Source organism: Arachis duranensis, chromosome 10 (assembly GCF_000817695.3).
Source record: "Arachis duranensis cultivar V14167 chromosome 10, aradu.V14167.gnm2.J7QH, whole genome shotgun sequence".
NCBI lineage: Eukaryota > Viridiplantae > Streptophyta > Magnoliopsida > Fabales > Fabaceae > Arachis > Arachis duranensis.
In genome coordinates, this window is record NC_029781.3 from 5982973 (window position 1) to 6002402 (window position 19430).

A 19430-nucleotide genomic window follows, 5' to 3' on the forward strand; every position below is an offset into this window, starting at 1 on the left:
ATACAAACCTCACTGTTTGCCTTTTTTCATGAGACTCAAGACATGACAAAATTAAACAGAAAAATTACAAAATAGAATACATTGAAGGAGAAGAAAATCTGTAAGCTTAGGCAGCTATGAGACTTCTGTGCCTTGCACTCTCACTTTCTTTCCTTAAATCAAACCGTGACTGTTCACTCCTTTTACAGAGAAGAGAAGCCTTCACAGTTGAAACAAAACCAAGTTTAACTTCTTTTCCTTCAAAACAGAACCGGTTCGGCCACAGAGAGAGAAGAGGTAACTCTTGCAAAACCCAACATGCAAATACCTCTAGTTCTTCCTTGGTCATCACTCTTCATCAATCTGAGCGCTCCATCCTTGGCTTGCTCTCCAACATGGATTTCTGGCCCTTGATGCTTCATGATGATGATGGCTTCATCTGCTCCAATCTCTGCCTCTTCCATCACTTCGCCACTCTAGCTACTTCCTGTGGTGGTTGAGCAGAATCAGAGACAAGCCATGTCTCCAAAAATCACCTTCTTGCTGGCCGAATCTCCTTCTTTCTTTTTGAGTATGAAGGACCCGAGATTACCTCACCAAATCTTACCACTTTTAGTGATAATCTCAGCCACAGTATACTTTTATTGTGTTATGTTTTCTTGCCATCATTAGTTTGATGGTCTTGATGCATGCAGCTTCTTCTTTCTTTTGGTAGCTGAACATAGCTTCCATTGTTTTCTGGACAATAACCGAAGAAGAGAAGCAAATAGAGAGAGAAGAGAAAAATTTGAAAAGCATTGAATTAGGAAAGAGAATGAGAATAAATGAAATGATTCTTTTCTTGCTGAGTAGCATGTAGTCATTAGTGCTACAATCAAATCAATTGTCTTCCTTTCTCTCTCATAGTTCCCATGCAATAAATGACAATGTAATGAGTTTTGAAATCCATCACATGGTGAAATGCTTGGATCCGTTGGAAGCAATTTTGCTTTCCTTCATCTATTTGTTTCGGATCATGCATGAGGAATTAAAATTGGGCTTAGTTATTTCAATCATTTAATTCTAGTCCAATTGTAACATTTGCTTTCCTGATGAATTTTTGGAACATGCATAAAGCAAATAGGAAAGCATTTTCAACTTGTACTTGTAACCATAATAGATTAAATTGGCCCAAGTAACATAAAGAATCAATTCAGCCATATTCATCATATATTATCAAAACCAAAGGCTGAATGTAATTGGGCTTGCACCAGAAATTTGTTTTTCGCCCCAATATTAAAACCTGCAACAAAATTATTAATCAATATAGTGAGAATCAAATTAATAATTTTGTATTTAATTATTTTAATAATGTTTAGTCATCACAAATATTAATCTAGAGTTTTCCAAACTCATCACGATGATATTCTAAACGACCGTGCTTCGGAGGTAAATTACACTATTAATGGTAATAATTATACTATGGGATACTATTTAGCAGATGATATTTATCCTAAATGGGCCACATTTGTCAAATCAATCTCAAAGCCACAAGGGGAGAAACACAAGTTATTTGCACAATACTAAGAAGGGCAAAGAAAAGATATGGAGCGAGCATTCGGAGTGTTGCAAGCACGCTTTGCAATTATACGTGGTCCAGCTCGTTTTTGGGAAAAGAAGAAGCTTGCCAACATAATGAGAGCTTGTATTATATTGCATAATATGATTGTTGAGGATGAAAGAGACACTTATGCAGGAAATTTTGCTCAGGGCTTAGAGTATGATGATGTCGAAAATGGCTTATCACAACCTCAGCTGGGAGAAGAAGATTTTGCACCATACCATCAATTTCTCCAAAGAAATGCCCAACTTCGAAATAGGCAGCAGCATAGACAATTGAAAGAGGACTTGATTGAACACATATGGCAATTTCACAATGCTTGTCGTCAACTATAAGCTTAATTATGTTTTTCTTTGTATTAAGTAATTTTACAAATTAGTGTAACCCCGAATTATATATTGTGTATTATTATTATATATGAATTTATTTAATATTAATATCTTTTAATAGTGAATTATTTTTAAATTTAAATATTTAAATTATATTATTAAAAAAAATTAATTACATTAATTTCAAGTATTTTAATTAATTAATTAAGTGGGACCACAATAGGGACTAAAGTTAGTTCCTCCTAATGGAGAAGAGAGAAATGTTTTGAGTTTCTATTTACTGTTTATGACGCAAAAGCTGATGTAGAGTTACTTTTTATGACAGGTGGACCATAAACAGGAACTGGGATGAGTTCCCTACTGGAGATGGTCTAAGAGCATCTCCAATGGGAGAAAATTTGGAGCCCTTCTACTCTAATGTCAGAGAGAAACAAGAATTTAAGCGTTGGAGAAGGAACAAGTTGAGTTCCTACACCAATTCTGAGGAAGGCGAGCCCCTCTGAATGGGGACTCCATATTTAAAAAAAATAATTATATAAAATATTAATTAGTTAAATAATAATATTTTTATTTAATTAATAATTTATATTAATTATTTAAATAATAATTAATTAAATTAAATAATTAAACTTTTATTTAATTAATTATTTATATTATTATATTAAATTATAATTAATTAAATTTACTTACATCAAAAAATAAATTTAATTTTTATACTTAACAAAATATTTTTTTGTTGACTTGGTTATTTTTATTTTTGAAATTTAAAATACTAATCACATTATTAAAATTAGTAGTTGTAAAACTAACCATTACAAAATTAGCTGTTGGAAACTAGTTGTTACTATGTTATCGTTACTATTAATAAATTAATATTTTATTACTCTATATATACTACTTAGAAGCTCAGGATTCGGTGGTCCCAGAACGTTTGGACCATTAAATGGTCCCATAATAAAACATGTTTTTTAAGGTTTTTTAATAACTGCTAAATAGTCTTTTTTTAAATTTAATTACAAATTAACCCATATATTTTATTTAATTATAAAAACAATTTTTTATTTTATAAATAATTATTTTAACCAAAATCTATCATCTTTATTAACAATCATGAACAAAAACAATAACGAATTAGATCTTCCATTGATCCTAATAAATTTTTTGGCCATTCCAATCGATTAAAATATTAAATTTGATCTGTCACGTTCGTGAGGAGTCATGAAATCATGTTTAGTTGAAAACCAATCGATTGGACTATCAAACCAATCGATTGAATTCTAACGCAATCGATTGGATTTCAGTTTATCACTAAACAATCGATTGTAAATTGCTGGGAAGCATGATTTTGCATAAATCAATCGATTGGTCATAGTAACCAATCGATTGAACAATGAATTAAATGTGGAATTTATGTAATTCAATCGATTATTTAGGATTTTCAATCGATTGATTTCTTCAAAACAATCGATTGGTCTCACTGTTCAATCGATTGGTTATGGCTAAAAATCGATTGAACTTTGCACGTGACTTCTAATTCAATCAATTGGTTTGAAACTTTTATATTTCTTCAATAGGTAATCTACAATAAGTTAAGTATACTACTCATGGAATAAATCTCTCTATGCAGTTGTTGGTGTAATCGATCTTTTCCATTCCACTAGACGCAGCAAAAATTGCTCAACCTGAACATATTGGTTGGGTAAGGATGTTCAGATTCACCATAATACAAAAAAAATACTATATTTATAAGATAATAATTATTTGTTGGAATTTGACTCTGCTGATCTTTCAAGGTGTATGAAGTTTATGTATCTTTTGGAACTCTAGAAATAAGATTCCCAATCCCTTGATCTCTCTGTTGCGCAAAACCTGATGATGATTATGGTAGTCAGTTAGATATGTAATACAAGTAGTGTAATTAATTAAATATCAATAAGTTTGATTATTTATTTTTACGTTAAAAGCATCCTCGTCTGTACGATCATCACAAATATAAATTGGGAAAACGTCATCGAAATTGTCATATCTCAAGCAGTTTTCTTCCTTCAGTTAGCTTCAGTTTCGGGTACTCATTGAGCACCAATCAAACTTGAAGCGCCAATGCAGCCCAACACTGACGAAAAAACAGAGGGTGTAACCAATCAATGAATAGTTTAGGATAATTAAAAAATGAAAATTGATAGGGTTGAGTCACTATAACTATAGTACATTCTCATGAACATAACGAATGTGAATGGACAAACAGACTGAAATCATTTTCCTGCAACAAATGAACGAAATCACAGCAAGCAAGGTAGGCAGGAAGAAAGAAGCAGTGACTTAAAGAAAACATTATTAAAGTAAAGGAGATGAAGAAATTAGGTATTACCTTGAGGGGAAAGTCTCCACAATCAATTGAAGTTTCAAACCAATCGATTGAATTAGAAGTCAGGTGCAAAGTTCAATCGATTTTTAGCCAATCGATTGAATAGTGAGAACAATCGATTGTTTTGGAGAAATCAATCGATTGAAAATCCTAAACAATCGATTGAATTACATAAATTCCACATTTAATTCATTGTTCAATCGATTAGTTACTATGACCAATCGATTGATTTATGCAAAACCATGCTTCCCAGCAATTTACAATCGATTGTTTAGTAATAAACTGAAATCCAATCGATTGAGTTAGAATTCAATCAATTGGTTTTCAACGAAACACGATTTCATAACTCCTCACGAACGTGACAAATCAAATTTAATATTTTAATCGATTGGAATGACCAAAAAATTTATTAGGATCAATGGAAGATCTAATTCGTTATTGTTTTTGTTCTTGATTGTTAATAAAGATGATAGATTTTGGTTAAAATAATTATTTATAAAATAAAAAATCATTTTTATAATTAAATAAAATATATGGGATTAATTTGTAATTAAATTTAAAAAATGACTATTTAACAATTATTAAAAAACCTTAAAAAACATGTTTTGTTATGGGACCATTTAATGGTCTAAACGTTCTGGGACCACCGAATCCTGAGTCCTACTTACATACACTTCTATTCTCACACTTTCTTCTACTCTTCTTCATCTTCTTTCAAATTTACGAAATCAAAGTTCTGCTGATATTAGATTTTGTACGAAAAAATATATCCAAACCAACTCAATTCTTTTTTCAATTATTTACAAAAAATTTTTCAAACTCTAAATACCCAAAATCTCAAACCTCAAACTCTCAAGTTTAATCTCGAATTATATATTTTTTATTATTCTTATATATGAATTTATTTAATATTAATATCTTTTAATAGTAAATTATTTTTAAATTTATAAATTTAAATTATATTATTGAAAGAAATTAATTAAATTAATTTTAAGTGTTTCAATTAATTAATTAAGTGGGACCACAACAGGGACTAAAATTAGTTCCTGCTAATGGAGAAGAGAGATATGTTATGAGTTCCTATTTACTGTTTATGACGCAAAAGCTGATGTGTAGTTACTTTTTATAACAGGTGGACCCATAAACAGGAATTGGGATGAGTTCCCTATTAGAGATGGTCTAAGTTCCCAACCAATGATGGTGATAAAGACTAGTAATGCATATTCCTTGATAATTTTTGCAGTGCTATACGGTTGTTATCTCATTGATCATGTTGCAAATGCTGAAGTTCATCATCACAACTTTGTGGTAAGTCTACTTTATTTCATCATACATGCATGTTACATAACACTTAGATGAATTATGCCTTTAATTTCTGCAGATAAAATCTTCAAGTTACACTAGACTATGCAGCACCAAGAATATTTTGACAGTAAATGGAGAGTTTCCAGGTCCAACCTTGAAGGCCCACACAGGAGACACTCTTATTGTCAATGTTTATAACCAAGCAAACCATAATATAACAATACATTGGTATGTGCCTTAGCTTCCACTCTATACAACAGAGAGTATATGCATTAATTACTGAAAGAATATTTGCATTATTTTTCAAAGGCATGGGGCTAGACAAGGGAGGAATCCATGATCAGATGGAGCTGCTTACATAACACAGTGTCCAATTCAACCAGGTGCAGTGTTCAAACGAGTTATCCATTTGACCACAGAGGAAGGAATCATATGGTGGCATGGACATGATGGTTGGTCAAGAGCCACAGTTCATGGAGCTTTCATCATTTATCCCAAGCATGGACAAAACTATCCCTTTCCCAAACCCCATGCTGAGATTCCAATCTTACTAGGTATGTACTAAATACTACTGCACCAACTTGGTTTATCTACATCTTTGGTTGTATCAAGCCAGGATTATTTTGAAAACTGTAATTGGAATCCACCAACTATCAACAGTGAGGTCACCTCTTAATAATAGTCACAGATATAAATAAAACTATTGGCACCAACCTGATCGGAGTAAACATTGAAAATGAACCATTGACTGGCACAGTCCCTTTTAGCTGGTTGTTTGAGAGATCACTGCATTCCACAACAATCATGGTGTTGCACTCTCAAAAATATAGTAAACGATTCTAAACAAGAATACATGTCTATATTAACTCAGTGGGAAATGAAAATATAGGAGTCACACTCACAGAACTTGCAGTGAATTGATCCCGGTCAAAGACATGGGAATGCCTCCTGACAAGGCGTTATTGTTGAGACGCCTATTTCAGAGGGCAGGAAGAATTAATTTGCAGGTAATAACATTTGATACTTTAATAAAAAACATTATCAGCAAACACGTGCAACAATGATTACCAAATAGCAAGTTTTGCAAGTTTCATGCAGGAAAGAGTTAAAAATAGAATAAGCCTATCACTAATATAAACTTATATTGAAACATGAAAAAAAAGAGAGAGTAAAAGATAGAGGGCATGGATGCATGACAGTTCACCGAAGTTACTTAACAAATATAACTATATGATTAAGCATGAGAGTGGACCTTTGACCATATTTAATTAGTGCTTCATTTATTCATTTTTACAACCACTGAGCACTATCATTAATTACCATATATTTCATGCAATTCAACACACTCATTATTGAGTCAAATAGAAGTACTAGCAACAATAAAAATATGAAAGATACTTTTCCTATAGGTATATGCTCATTTATACCACAGCCTTTATTGGAAATGAAATAGCATGTCGCAGACAATGTACTCTACCACTAACTATATTGCATGGGAAATCAAACAATAAATTGGATGCTGAAAAGGTAAAGGGAGAAACGAAATTGAAATCAAGTCAAATATATTTTGCATATAAATATGAGAATAAGGAAAGTATTTCATACAGCACGCGTAGATAACTAAGCTTGCCCAATGTAGCTGGTATTGGACCAGTTAGCACATTCAAGTAAAGATCCAAGCTCACCAAGTTTTTCAAATTTCCAAGCTCGTCTGGGATTTTTCCACTTATATTATTATTAAAAAGCTCCCTGTAATTGAAACCCCCCGAATATAAACTCAAAAGATTTTGATAATGAAATAATCTGATCACAAAGAGTATATGGATAGCAACTTACAGGTACTGTAAATTTGGTAGATTACCAAGGTTTGGAACCAGTGTACCCGATAGATCTGCATTTCCAAGATCACTGACCAGAAAGGGGTTAATAATCACTATACAGACAACCAATCATAAATAAACAGGAAATCTTAAATGTTACATATCAACTTACAGACGGGTCACACTATTATCACTATTGCATGTAACATGAAACCATGTGCATGGATTGACAAGGGTGGCATCCCAGCTTTGAAGAACATTGTTAGGATCTTGTAGGTTGCTCTTCAATGCATTTAGGGCATCACCTGTGTTAGATAGAAGCAATATTCAGGTGCAAAGATATTCATTATTATGTTGTGTGGTCTCCACATTTATGGTGCAATGCGAAATATTGTCAGATTTAGGAATCACAAACATGAATCCCAACTTCAATGAGTCAACCCTAGTAGCCTCCATCTCACAATTAACTAACTCACAAGAAAAGATTAAACTTTAAAGCGAATGGAAAGCCACTTCTTTTTCTCCAAGGACAAAAGCATTTCCACAAACCACTCTGAGATAAAGAAGCCTCCCATACTATTAGAATCACCAATTATGGTGATATCCTGTACTAAAGATTGAACATTCCCTACTCAATAATCAACAAATAAGTGAATAACCCAAACTAATGACACAGATACAAGGGTATCATCAAACTAAGAAAAACCATAAAGCCATTCAATTCTATCAACTCATATATTACAACTAGGGAAGCATTAAGTTGAAACTTAACAAAAGCTACTCCAAGTGTATTATTAAGTTCTCCAGTTCTAATACATGAACCAGCTACAATAAAGCCGAAAGGGAATCAAGTAGATCAAAAAGAAAAGACAAAAGGAACAAGTAGCTTAATTGGGGTAAAATTTCCCCACCCTGATCATTTAAAGCACCTGCTTAATGGGAACAATTAAAACACAATAGAGAGCAAGGACAAAAGGGAACCACCCACCTTCTGCATTGCCAGAGACCTTAAGCACCAAATCAAGCACCAAAATTGCACAAACAAGAAAAGAACCCTTGCAAGTTGAAGTCACCATCTCCACGTTTCCCACACTAATCTTCACCTACACCTTCATAATAATCAAGTCATAAAAACAATTGATTCACTAATTCACAGACCCCTCTGTGTCCTATTCGATCTACATGATACCCTTCAAGCTCAGCAGCATCTTGACCTCGTTGACCAACCGAAAACAAAAAGGAAGCACTTTGGACTTGGAAGATGAGGCAGAATCGAAGTCTGGGTAGTTGCAAGTTGCGTTCTTTTTTGTGTCTGAGGTCTTAGTTGGGAATCTGGAGGTGAAATCAGAGATGGGTGTGGGGAGTTTCAGCTGAAAAATGCAGGGAACACGGTCGACGGAAGAGAGTCAATGAATGCTGCATCCTGTGTTAGAATTTTCGACCTTCTAATAATAGTAGTTGTTGTTGTGATAACGATGAGAGCTGAGTTGGCGCATTAATATCTGGCGGCTCGGTTTCTAACCAAAGAATGTTTAATTTTTTATTAATAAAGTTTGAAAATTTAAAGTTTCGTGTATGTATAAATAAGAGTAAAGTATCAATTCGGTCTCTGTCCATTTTTTAAAATGTTAAGACGATCTTTAACCAAAAATAAGTTTTATTACGGTCTCTGACCCTGAACTTCGTCTGCCAATCCGATCTTTCTGTCATTTTCATAGCGGAAAGTCGACAGAAAATACTGAGGTATGAAGGCTAGGGTATGACACGGATGGCTCGGATTGTTACGTGGAAGATGAAAATCCTACGTGACAAGATGAAATGGACAAGGGCCTTTCTGTCCTCGTCCAAAAAACAAAAACGATGGCGTTTTAAGGGTTTAGGGTGTCGTTTGGTTTCGCGCCTTATATGTTATCCCCTAAAGACCCCTTGTCTCTATAATACAATTACATTATAAACCGTAGCAGACAACTCTCTTCTCCATTAAGGCAGTGGTGACTGGTGAAAATCTTGGTGACAAGGTTGCTAACGAAGCTCTTGACGGAGACGTGGATGGTTGTTGGACGGCGCTCTTGACGGAAGTTGGATGGTTCGGCACACAGCAGTGATTGCTGAGGGACCGGGTTGGTAGACGGAGTTCAGGATTAGGGACCGTAATAGAACGTGTTTTTTATTAAGGATCGTCTTGACATTTTGGGAAATGGACAGGGACCGTGTTGGTACTTTACTCTATAAATAAAGGTTGACAATAAGCATTACAATAACATATAATTTTTTTTCTGAGTTGTTAAGTTGTAATATATATAATATTAATAAATATATAAGTTATTTCTATTATTATTGTGAGATAATTATATTGATAAATATTAATATTAGAGTCTTTTATTTATATTTTTTATTTTATATTTATTATATCTTTTTGTTTATTTATTTTACAACACGTTATCAGCACGTGATAAACTACAATTTTATGATTTATCTTGTGTCTTATTTGGTGGATTTTATCAACTTTTTTCACATTTATTCACTAAAATAGTATGGTTTTATAATTTTTTTTAATTTGTGCTTAAGAGTGAAAACATACTTTTTAAGCTTTAAAATAGCTAAATTTAATTCACTTTAATTCCATTCGATGTCTTGATATGTTTGTTGAGTGATTTCAGGCTTATAAGGTAAGGATTGGATGAAAGAAGTGAAGAAAAAAGCATGCAAAATGGAGAATTCATGAAGAAATGAGTATTTGAAGGATTCATGGCCACGTGCACGCGTCTTCCATGCGTACACGTGAGAGGGAATTTTACCAAGCGACGCGTACGCGTCATCCATGCGTACGCGTCGATTTCTGAGCCATCCAATCCCAAATCCAACTTATTTCTGAAGCTATTAGAGGCTGATTTCAAGATGGATCAAACGGAGAGCAATTAGGACTAGATTAGAAACATGTTTTAGGTCACATTCTAGAGACAGAAGCTTTCTCTTCTCTCTAGAATTAGGTTAGATTAGGATAGATTCCTCTTAGATATAGGTTTAATTGTTGTTTTGATTTACTTTTCTTTGCTATTTATTGTTCTTACATCTTTACTTTTCTAGTTTTATTTGTTATTTCTTTTTATTTGTTGCCTTTATGTTCATGCACTCTTGTTGATTTAATTTCATTAATACAATTTATGTTTGATATTTTTTTGTTTAATTGGCTTGTTATTGTCATTTTCTTGCCTTGGGTAGTTATTAGATTTTATTATTGTTACAGTTTTAATATGCTTTCCTTTTATGCCTTCCAAGTGTTTGATAAAATGTTTGGTTGGATTTTAGAGTATATTTTGGTACTCTTGACTTGTGATTGAGGACTTAGGTCTCTTGAGATCATTGATGTCCAGTTTCATTGGTGATTTAGGGTTGTTAATTGGTTCTAAGACCAATTATGTCCACTTGACTTAATCCTCCGATGTTAGAAGGCAACTAAGTGGAATTAATCCTTTGTAATCACCATATTGTGGTCAATGATCCAAGATAGGAACCCTTGACCCTTGATCCTTGTCAAGACCCATTTTAGTTGTTAGTTTTACTTTCTTGCAATTTACATTTTTTGTTAATCAAACCCAAAAACCTCCAAAAGATATAATTATAACCAATAATAAACACACTTCCCTGCAATTCCTTGAGAGACGACTCGAGGTTTAAATGCTTCGGTTATTTTTGTTGGATTTGTACTTGTCACAAATAAATTAAACTTTGATTGAGGATTGTTTGTTGGTTTGGAACTATACTTGCAACGTGATTATTTTTGTGAAAATTCCTAACCGACATTAATCCTCCGTCAAGTTTTTGGCACCGTTGCCAGGGAATTGCAATGTGTGCTTGTTATTGGTTATTGTTCATATGTGAATATTGTGAATATATTTGTCTTTTACTTGTTTGTTAGTTTTTGTTAGTTGTAGGACTTTGTTTGCTTAATTCTTGTTAGTTTTTGTTTTTATTTTCTATTGCTACTATGAATTCTCATAACTTTGGCTATGAGTGTGGTTACAATTATGTTGCAAGAAATGGGAATCATAATGAGAACATGCATCAAGGATGGAACAATCAAAAGTGGAAAGAGCCCCAAGATTATAGACAACCCTCTTGGCAACAACCTCCACCAATGTACTATGAGCAAGAGCCATTCCAAGATGCATACCAACCCAATGGCTATGGTGGACCCCTTTGTGGTTATCAACCACACCCACCATATGCCTATGAGCCCTCTCCTCAATATAGTCCTTAACCACCATACTCACAAGTCCCCTACCACCAAACACCTCCATATGATCCTAACCCATATCCACCATACCAAGAACCATATGAGACATATGAACCATACTTAGAGCCACAACCATTCCAACATCAATATCCCAAGAACCACCACCTTAATATGCACCATCTCCATATTCTTACCAATATGAGCCACCTTCCTATTATGAACTCTTTCTCCCAAATAAGGAATCTTCCTATCCACCCCAAACCCCAATGAATGATTCTCTCACTTCATTACTTCAAGAGCAACGTGAAGCTCAAAGGAGGCATCTAGAATGCATGGCTACCTTGACCAAAGTAATAAACAACTTAGCCTCCCAACGCTTAAGCAATCAAAGCACTCCTATGGTCACATGTGGAGAATCAAATGAAGAGCGTAGTATGAAGGAGAGATTAGAAAATTTGGTGGAGAATGAGAAATTGAATTTTGTATTGGAACAATTGGAGGAAGCCGTAATTGTTGAAGAGGAAGAAGTGGTTGAAGACTTAGGAGATGTGGAACCTCCATGGGAATCTCAAGTCATATAGCCTCCTTCCAAGAAGTTTGAATTTGATGTTGAGGAGGGTGTATAACCTCCAAAGCATATCATGGTTGAAGACTTTGAAGAGGTTGATTAAGAGATGGATTCAATAATTGATGAGTTTTTATCTACAATTGAATCCTCTCCCATTAGACTTAAAAAAGAGGTTAAGCAAGAAGGTGCACAATCTCCCATGCCCTTGTAAAGCAATGAAGAAGAAATTGACTTGGAAGAAAGCTACAAAGAGGTGGAGGTAAATCAAGAAGAGCACAAAGGAGTGGAGCTTGCAAGAACATTGGAGACACCTCTCCCCAAGCCATCACCATCCATCATTTCATTCAAGTGGGTAAATCTCTTATCTCTAAGCTTTATTATTCCACTTGAATATGGTTTGCTTGAGATGGATGGTCAACTTAGAGCTCTTTCTGGCTTTAAGAGCAAAAGGAAGATGGTTAGTGGTTGGAAACAACACTCAAGGTTCGTTATGGTTAAGAGCTCAAAGTCTAATTGCAAAGGTTGGTGTGGAGCTTAATTTCTTGGGTTTAGGAAGTTGTTTGGGTGTTTACTTGAGAATTTGGATCACTTGCCACCCGATGGGAATTATGATGATCAACTTGAAGACGGGTATAGAAACAAGATTTGGGATCCCAGCGTATATGAGGATCAATTTTGGGAGCCCTTAGCTTGTGTGGAACTCCATCAAATCTTGGGGTTATTGATTTTGAACTTTGGAGCTTATTGGAAGTCCAAGCATTGGTGGAAGTTCGAAGATGAGTACAAGCACAAGCCACCATGACAAGGAGCTTTTCAAATGTCCAACTTAAGGACAATAAATAAAAGTGCTAGGAGGGAGACACCCCACGATGGTAACATCTTTTTATTTTATCTTTTGTAAATATTGATAAATTAGTTTAATTTCATGTTTAGTTTGGTTTTTTTAGTTTATTTGGTAGTCTAGTATGTTAAATAAGGTTTGATGGTGTCTTTGTAGCTATTTGGATTCTTGGAATGCTTGGGGTAGTGCTAGAACTTGAAAAATTAAAAAAATTAAAAATAGAGCACCCTCGCATGCATACACGTCACCCACGATATAGGTGTGTATATATGTATGGGTGCAATGATATGATATAGGTGTGTATATATGTGAATTGGAGCTTAATTGTAAATGTTGGATGCTTGGTGAAACTTTGGAGGTTGAATTTTGGTGGTAGAACTTGTGAGCCTGCCTTGTGGGTTGCCTTTAGGTTATACGAGAAAATCGGCCAAGGTATTGTTTTGATTTCTCGTATATAATATATAATATTTTGTGAAAAACTTAGGCTAGATGACTTAAGATAAGTTGAATTGTATGTTTGATGCATGTTGGGTGGTTTTAGTTGATGCCGTGTGTGTTGGGTTGTATATGATGTTGGATGATATGAATGTGGTGGATGGTTGATTTAGTAATGTATGAATAATGTTATGTTAATGAGTAAGTTGAAGATTAAGGTCCAGTTTGGGTAAATAACTTAATTAAGCTTCTTTTAAAAAAACAGCTTAAACAATAAATGACTATATTAAAAGTAGCTTATAAATAAGTTATTTTGTATTTGGATTCTTAGTTCTAAAAGTGCTTATTTTATAAAAATGTGGTAAAAAGTAGTAGTATTATGAGAGAAGTCATTTTTTTAACTTCTCTATAAGCTCTTAAATAGCTTCTTAGAAAGTTGCAATTTGGTTTTGAAAATTGCACCAGACATTAATACTACTACTTTTTATAAGTCAAAAACTCAAAAAAGTTACTTTTGAAGCTTCCCAAATGGGCCCTAAATTATGTTGAGTTTTGAATTTTTGAGGTTGAAATTGAGGTATATGTATGTTAATGAGTAATGGAATGATTGAGAAGGATTGGGATTAAATATAGTTTGTTTGTGGTTGGTTTGAAAACTTGAAATTTTGAATTGAGTTGGAAATGTGGTAAAAATAGAGGTTTGGTGTTTTAGTTGAAAAACTTGATTTTAATGAACTTCGGCGGTCTATAACTAGAGCCTCTAATTTTGGATGGGAATGAAATTTGTCTCAAATCAAAGATAGTTTTACAAGCTTTAAAAAAGGTATAAATTTTGAAGGAAATGGAATTTTGTAGAGGAAGTTATGGACGTCGGAAGTTTTGTGCAAAAATTGAAATTTTCTTAAGTTACAGCAAAACCAGGTCTTCTGCTTTGTGTGCGTACGCACACTAATGTGCACACGCGCCGAGCAGGAGCTATGTTTTCGCTTGTGCATACACACGAGCGGTGTTCGCTCGCACACCCTGTGATTTTTGGCAAACGTGCATACGCACACCATGGTGCGCACGCACACACATGGACATGCTTGCTGTTGAGCGCGTCCGCACCTCCTGGTGCGTACGCACATCTTTGAAAAATTGTACAAGTGTGCACACGCACACATGTGTGAGTACACACACCCTATTTTTAGCAACATATATTTTTTGTGATTTAGACATGGTTTTGCACTTCTTAACTTCTATTGTTTACCCTTTAAGACCCTAGAAATGAGTTGTACTGGTAGTGAAAGGGTTTGAACTAGGAAGGTGAAATAACTTGGAGATGAAGAAAGCTTGAGAAGTGATGAATTAGGTAAGGAATAAATGTTACATCTGAGAACTCTTTCTTAAAAGTGCGACCCCAGGAGATTGTGAAAGGTGAGGATCCCCTTCTTTGTTCCTCCTGGTATTGTAAAATTGCCTCCAGCGAGATGATGGGAGGTTAAAATCCCCTCCTTTATTCCTCCTGGCATATGAGAACGTACCCCCTGGATAAACACAAGGGTTGTGATTTCGCCCACTTGCTCCAGGTTGGTAGTATAGAGGCTCCCCAAGTAGATGCAAGGATGTGGTTCGCCCCACTTGCTCCGGGTTATCATGAATAATGTATAAAAGTACAAATATATGATGTATAAGTGATGTTATGGCTATAATGAATTGTTATGAAATGAGTATGAATGAGCATGAATGAAAATGAGGTTTTGTACTAATTTTATCTGAGATACGAGTTTCTCTGGGTAAAGAGCAGTGGCTTGCCACCATGGGCTCCAGGTTGAGAGTCGATACTCTGTTGACCCTACAACGTAAGGGTGACCGGGCACGTATAAACTTTCGGAAAGGATATCCCCTAATGAGAAAGATTTATATATGACAAAAAGCTATCCATAGACTCTTGGGGATGCACGTCGAGGGCCAGTCCAGGTTTTAGCAGCCGGATTTGTCGGGTTGACTTGATAACCGACAGGTAAGGCTCATCAGCCATAGGACAGGCATGCATCATATACATATTGTTTGATTTGCTTTCTTGTGCATTAATTGGGAATCCCTAAGTGAACTTACTATGTTTAATTGTTATATTTGCTATCTGCAGTACTTATATTCTACCCATGTTTGCCATTGTCTGCTTGTTTATTTGTGTGGTTTCACCGATGTTGGAGGATTGGAGGAAAGGCAGAAGAGTTGAGGGTTTTAGTATGGTTTTGGTTAGGTCTAGGAATCCTTAGAGGGCCACCCTAATTTATGGTTTCTGCTTTAGTCCTTTAGGTTTTATAATCTGAGTGTCGGCGTTCTAGGATTATCTCTAACTTTTTCGGGACCTTATATCTTATGTATGCGGCACCATTACCATGCTGAGAACCCCCGGTTCTCATTCCATATGGATATTTGTGTTTCTCAGATGCAGGTTGAGAGGCACCTCACTAGGCGTCTGGAGTTCTTTGCAGTGAAGTGGGGCTTTTGGGAGTTTACATTTTGTTCTATTTTGTTATATCTATATGTATATACTCTTCTTATATATATGCTTTACTTTTGCACCCCATAGAGGTTTATGGAGAACTAGAGTTGCTTTTATGTATTTTGGGTTATGGATTTCTATATATATGTATAAATATTCTCCAGCCAGCCTTAGCTTTGTAGGCTGAGTTAAGAGCTTGGTTATTTTGTACCTTTGACCTTCTATTCTCACTTTCTATACACATATGTTTATGTATCTTAGCTTCCTTCGTACGCAAGTAATCCTTATTCCTGAGCGTTGCGCTTTTAATCTTGTGATTTGGTTTTACTTATCCTTCAAGGCTTCTCGTATACTATCTGTGTGGTAGGGTATTACATTTCTTACCCTAGAAGAACGAGTGGAAGAAGAAGGCATGACGGTAGGAGTAAAATCGCCGTCCGGTCTGGAATCATCAAGAGATGGAGAAGGTGGAAGAACAGAAGGCTGTAGAGGGTGACTCGAGATAGAACCTGTAGAATCATCACTAGGAAAAAGATCAACATTGGGGTTAGTGAAAAAAGGTGACACAGTAGGAGGAATGGACTCAAAGGTGGCGAACCGAGAAAACATATGATGCTCCCAGAAGACAACATGATGAGATATACAAATACGTTTAGAGGAAGGATCCCAACAACAATAACCCTTGTGTTCAGTGCCATAACCAAGGAAACAACACATACGAGCCCGAGGTTCAAGTTTACTAAGTTCATGAGGCTGAAGAAGAACAAAACAGATACAATCAAAAACTCGAAGAGAACTGTAATCTGAAGAGGTATGATAAATACGCTCAAAGGGAGCAATGTTACCCAGAACAGAAGAAGGAAATCTATTGATAACTTGAACAGTAGTAAGAACAGCTTCACCCCAAGTCCGCTCAGGACACGAAGAAGAAAGAAGCATTGCACGAACAGAGTCAAGAATATGACGATGTTTACATTCAGCTCGTCCATTTTGTTGAGACGTACCAGGACAAGAATACTCAGACAAAGTACCTTGTTCTGCAAGAAAGGTTAAAAGTTTGGAATCACAGTCTTCCATAGCATTATCGCATCGAAAAAACTTAATGACCTTGGAAAACTGAGTTTTAATTATAGTGGCAAAGTTAATATAAATCTGAGGTAACTCATGGCGATTAGTCATCAAATAAACCCAAGTAAAGCATGAATAATCATCAATGAAAACAACAAAGTATCGAGCTCCTCCCATAGAAGCGGTGGGAGCGGAGCCCTAACATCAGAGTAGATAAGATCAAAAGGAGAGCAAGCAAGAGAGGAATTATTGTGAAAAGATAAAGCATGTTGTTTGGCAGTTTGACAAGAAATACAATCAAAAGACTCATTAGGAACCTGACCCAAAATACCCTGAGACACAAGAGGATGCAATTTTTCTAAGGAGCTGTGGGCAAGACGTTGATGCCATAAGTGAAGGGTAGAAGAAGAAGAAGAAGCAGCACAGAGATTTGGCACAGGAGGAATATGAAGATTCTCGAGTTCAAACAACCTTCTAACCTTACGTCTAATCCCGATGATTTGTCCCATCTGACGATCCTGTACACGACAACCAGAAATAGAAAAAGTAACATAATCAGATCAACAAGTTGACCAACAAAAATAAGACTAAAGTTAAATTTGTGAATATAAAAAGTATCAGGGAGATTAAGAGTCGACTGGGAGATAGAAACCTTGTGTGTTGCATGCAAGAGGGAAACATTAGCAGTATTGAAAGAAGGTGTATTTGTAGTGGTAGACAAAGACGAGAAAAGATTACGCAACGGAGATATGTGATTAAAGTAACCCGAGTCAAAATATCATTTAAAATTACCTGGAAGAGTCGAAAAAGCAGTAGGAGTATTACCAGAAAGGGAGATAATTGGGTTGTTGACTACATCCTGGTATTCTGGTTTCGACTCGGACGCCGTACATCCGCCTTCAAGATGATCGTTTGCCAGGGGGTGTTGATTTCCAGGTTCCAGCAACGGCACCAATGTTTCGAGAGTTACCTGAAACGTTGATTTGGGCCTAAACGTGAGGTCCAGGTCCTTTTGGGTTGTAGCGTCTGACTTGTTTGGTGCCGAGGTACCGCATATCCGAGTTCCTCGTGAGGAGGTGGGGGTGGTACCTGCAAGGGACTCCGATGCTTAAGTTAGCAAGAGTATCAGTAGGTTTATAGTGTATTGGATCTTAAGTATACCTGAGAGTGTCAGTGTATTTATAGGTGATGAACCAATAACCACCGTTGAAGTAGCTCCAGTATTGATGGCAGATAACCGTCCTTTTATTAAGGGGTTGTTAAGATCTCTCTTCTAGAAGTGGGTGAAAGATATTAGGGGTTAGTTATAACTCTTTCAGAGAAAAATTATCACCTTATAGCGTTTTATCCGACCTCTCAAGAGGTTGGTCATATGATAACTGTCTTTTGGACTTTTTCTGCTTTTAGGTCTTATGAACAATAATTATAAAATAGAATTCTCTAAGGATTCTTATAAATTACACAAAAAGTTATACCTTAGTTAATTAATTAAGTTATCAAAATTTAAATTAAATTAATAGTTAATATTAACTATGATAAATCAACATACATCTAATAATAATTAGACATGTTATAAGGAATAACTTACTATTTATAGAGAATATTGAGTAGAATTTAACTAGTATAATAATGAACAAGAAAATTTTTGACCCAGCATTTTGGGCTATGCTTCAATTTCAATCTACAGATATAAAATCTTGCATATTTTATTGGATTGGGCTGTTTGCCAATGTGTACTATCGTTTCAGCCCATTTTGTACTACTCTAATGATACCACCATAAATTGGGTGTTTTCAATAAAAATGAAGTTCGCGGAGAGTTCCGCCGGGCCCAAAGCCCAAAAAAATGAAGTTTATTATACCAAAAACAAATAATCATACCAGAGTGTGTTGCGTAAGCATAATTAAAATTAATTTACGTTTATTACCAATATATATATATAGTCTTGCGATTACACAATTGCTACGCAATTATCTTTTTTACTTTCAAAAAGTTTATTAAATAATTTTTTTAATATAAAGCACTTTAATAAGCATCGAACATTTATCACTAAGATCCTAAAAATAAAAATACTGCTAAAAGGTTCCATATAAAATTCATGGTTAAGGATGTTATTAATGAATAATTTAAATTATAGAAATATTATTAATATAACATTAATATAATATTTTTATGTATATTTAAATTATCTATTAATAGATGTTTATTAGGAGTCAACGGAAATTTTTTGGAAAGTTATAATTTGTTGATAAACAGTCAACAGAAATTTATTCTTTAGTATTAATGAGCATGTTATAAAATAAATAGATAACAAATATATAATTTTTAAATATTATACGCAAAAAATTATAAATATTAAATTAAATATATTAATTTTAGATTATTATCTCTT

The 19430-nt window shown here is 34.7% G+C and overlaps 1 protein-coding gene and 1 pseudogene across 1 annotated transcript; one reads left to right on the plus strand and one right to left on the minus strand.

Moving 5' to 3' along the window:
* Window positions 1–2411, plus strand: part of LOC127742785 (uncharacterized) — an 18670-nt pseudogene extending 16259 nt beyond the window's left edge.
* Window positions 2412–5561: 3150 nt separating this feature from the next.
* Window positions 5562–8861, minus strand: LOC107468528 (BRASSINOSTEROID INSENSITIVE 1-associated receptor kinase 1). The gene is made up of 7 exons (XM_016087836.3): window positions 8387–8861; window positions 7571–7703; window positions 7415–7486; window positions 7184–7327; window positions 6481–6552; window positions 6293–6364; window positions 5562–6208 (listed from the first exon to the last, which is right to left on the minus strand). The coding sequence occupies exons 1-7, from the start codon at window positions 8472–8474 to the stop codon at window positions 6169–6171; spliced, it is 621 nt and encodes a 206-aa protein (XP_015943322.1). The 5' UTR covers window positions 8475–8861; the 3' UTR covers window positions 5562–6168.
* Window positions 8862–19430: the final 10569 nt, after the last annotated feature.

What these genes read in the sequence shown, in the direction of transcription:
- LOC107468528 (XM_016087836.3), bottom strand. Translation starts at nt 8,474, where the DNA reads ATGGTGACTTCAACTTGCAAGGGTTCTTTTCTTGTTTGTGCAATTTTG. An exon ending in GATAATAGTGTGACCCGTCT is followed by an intron (nt 7,487 to 7,570) that starts GTAAGTTGATAT and finishes CTTTCTGGTCAG; the next exon opens with TGATCTTGGAAATGCAGATC. An exon ending in CTACCAAATTTACAGTACCT is followed by an intron (nt 7,328 to 7,414) that starts GTAAGTTGCTAT and finishes TTTCAATTACAG; the next exon opens with GGAGCTTTTTAATAATAATA.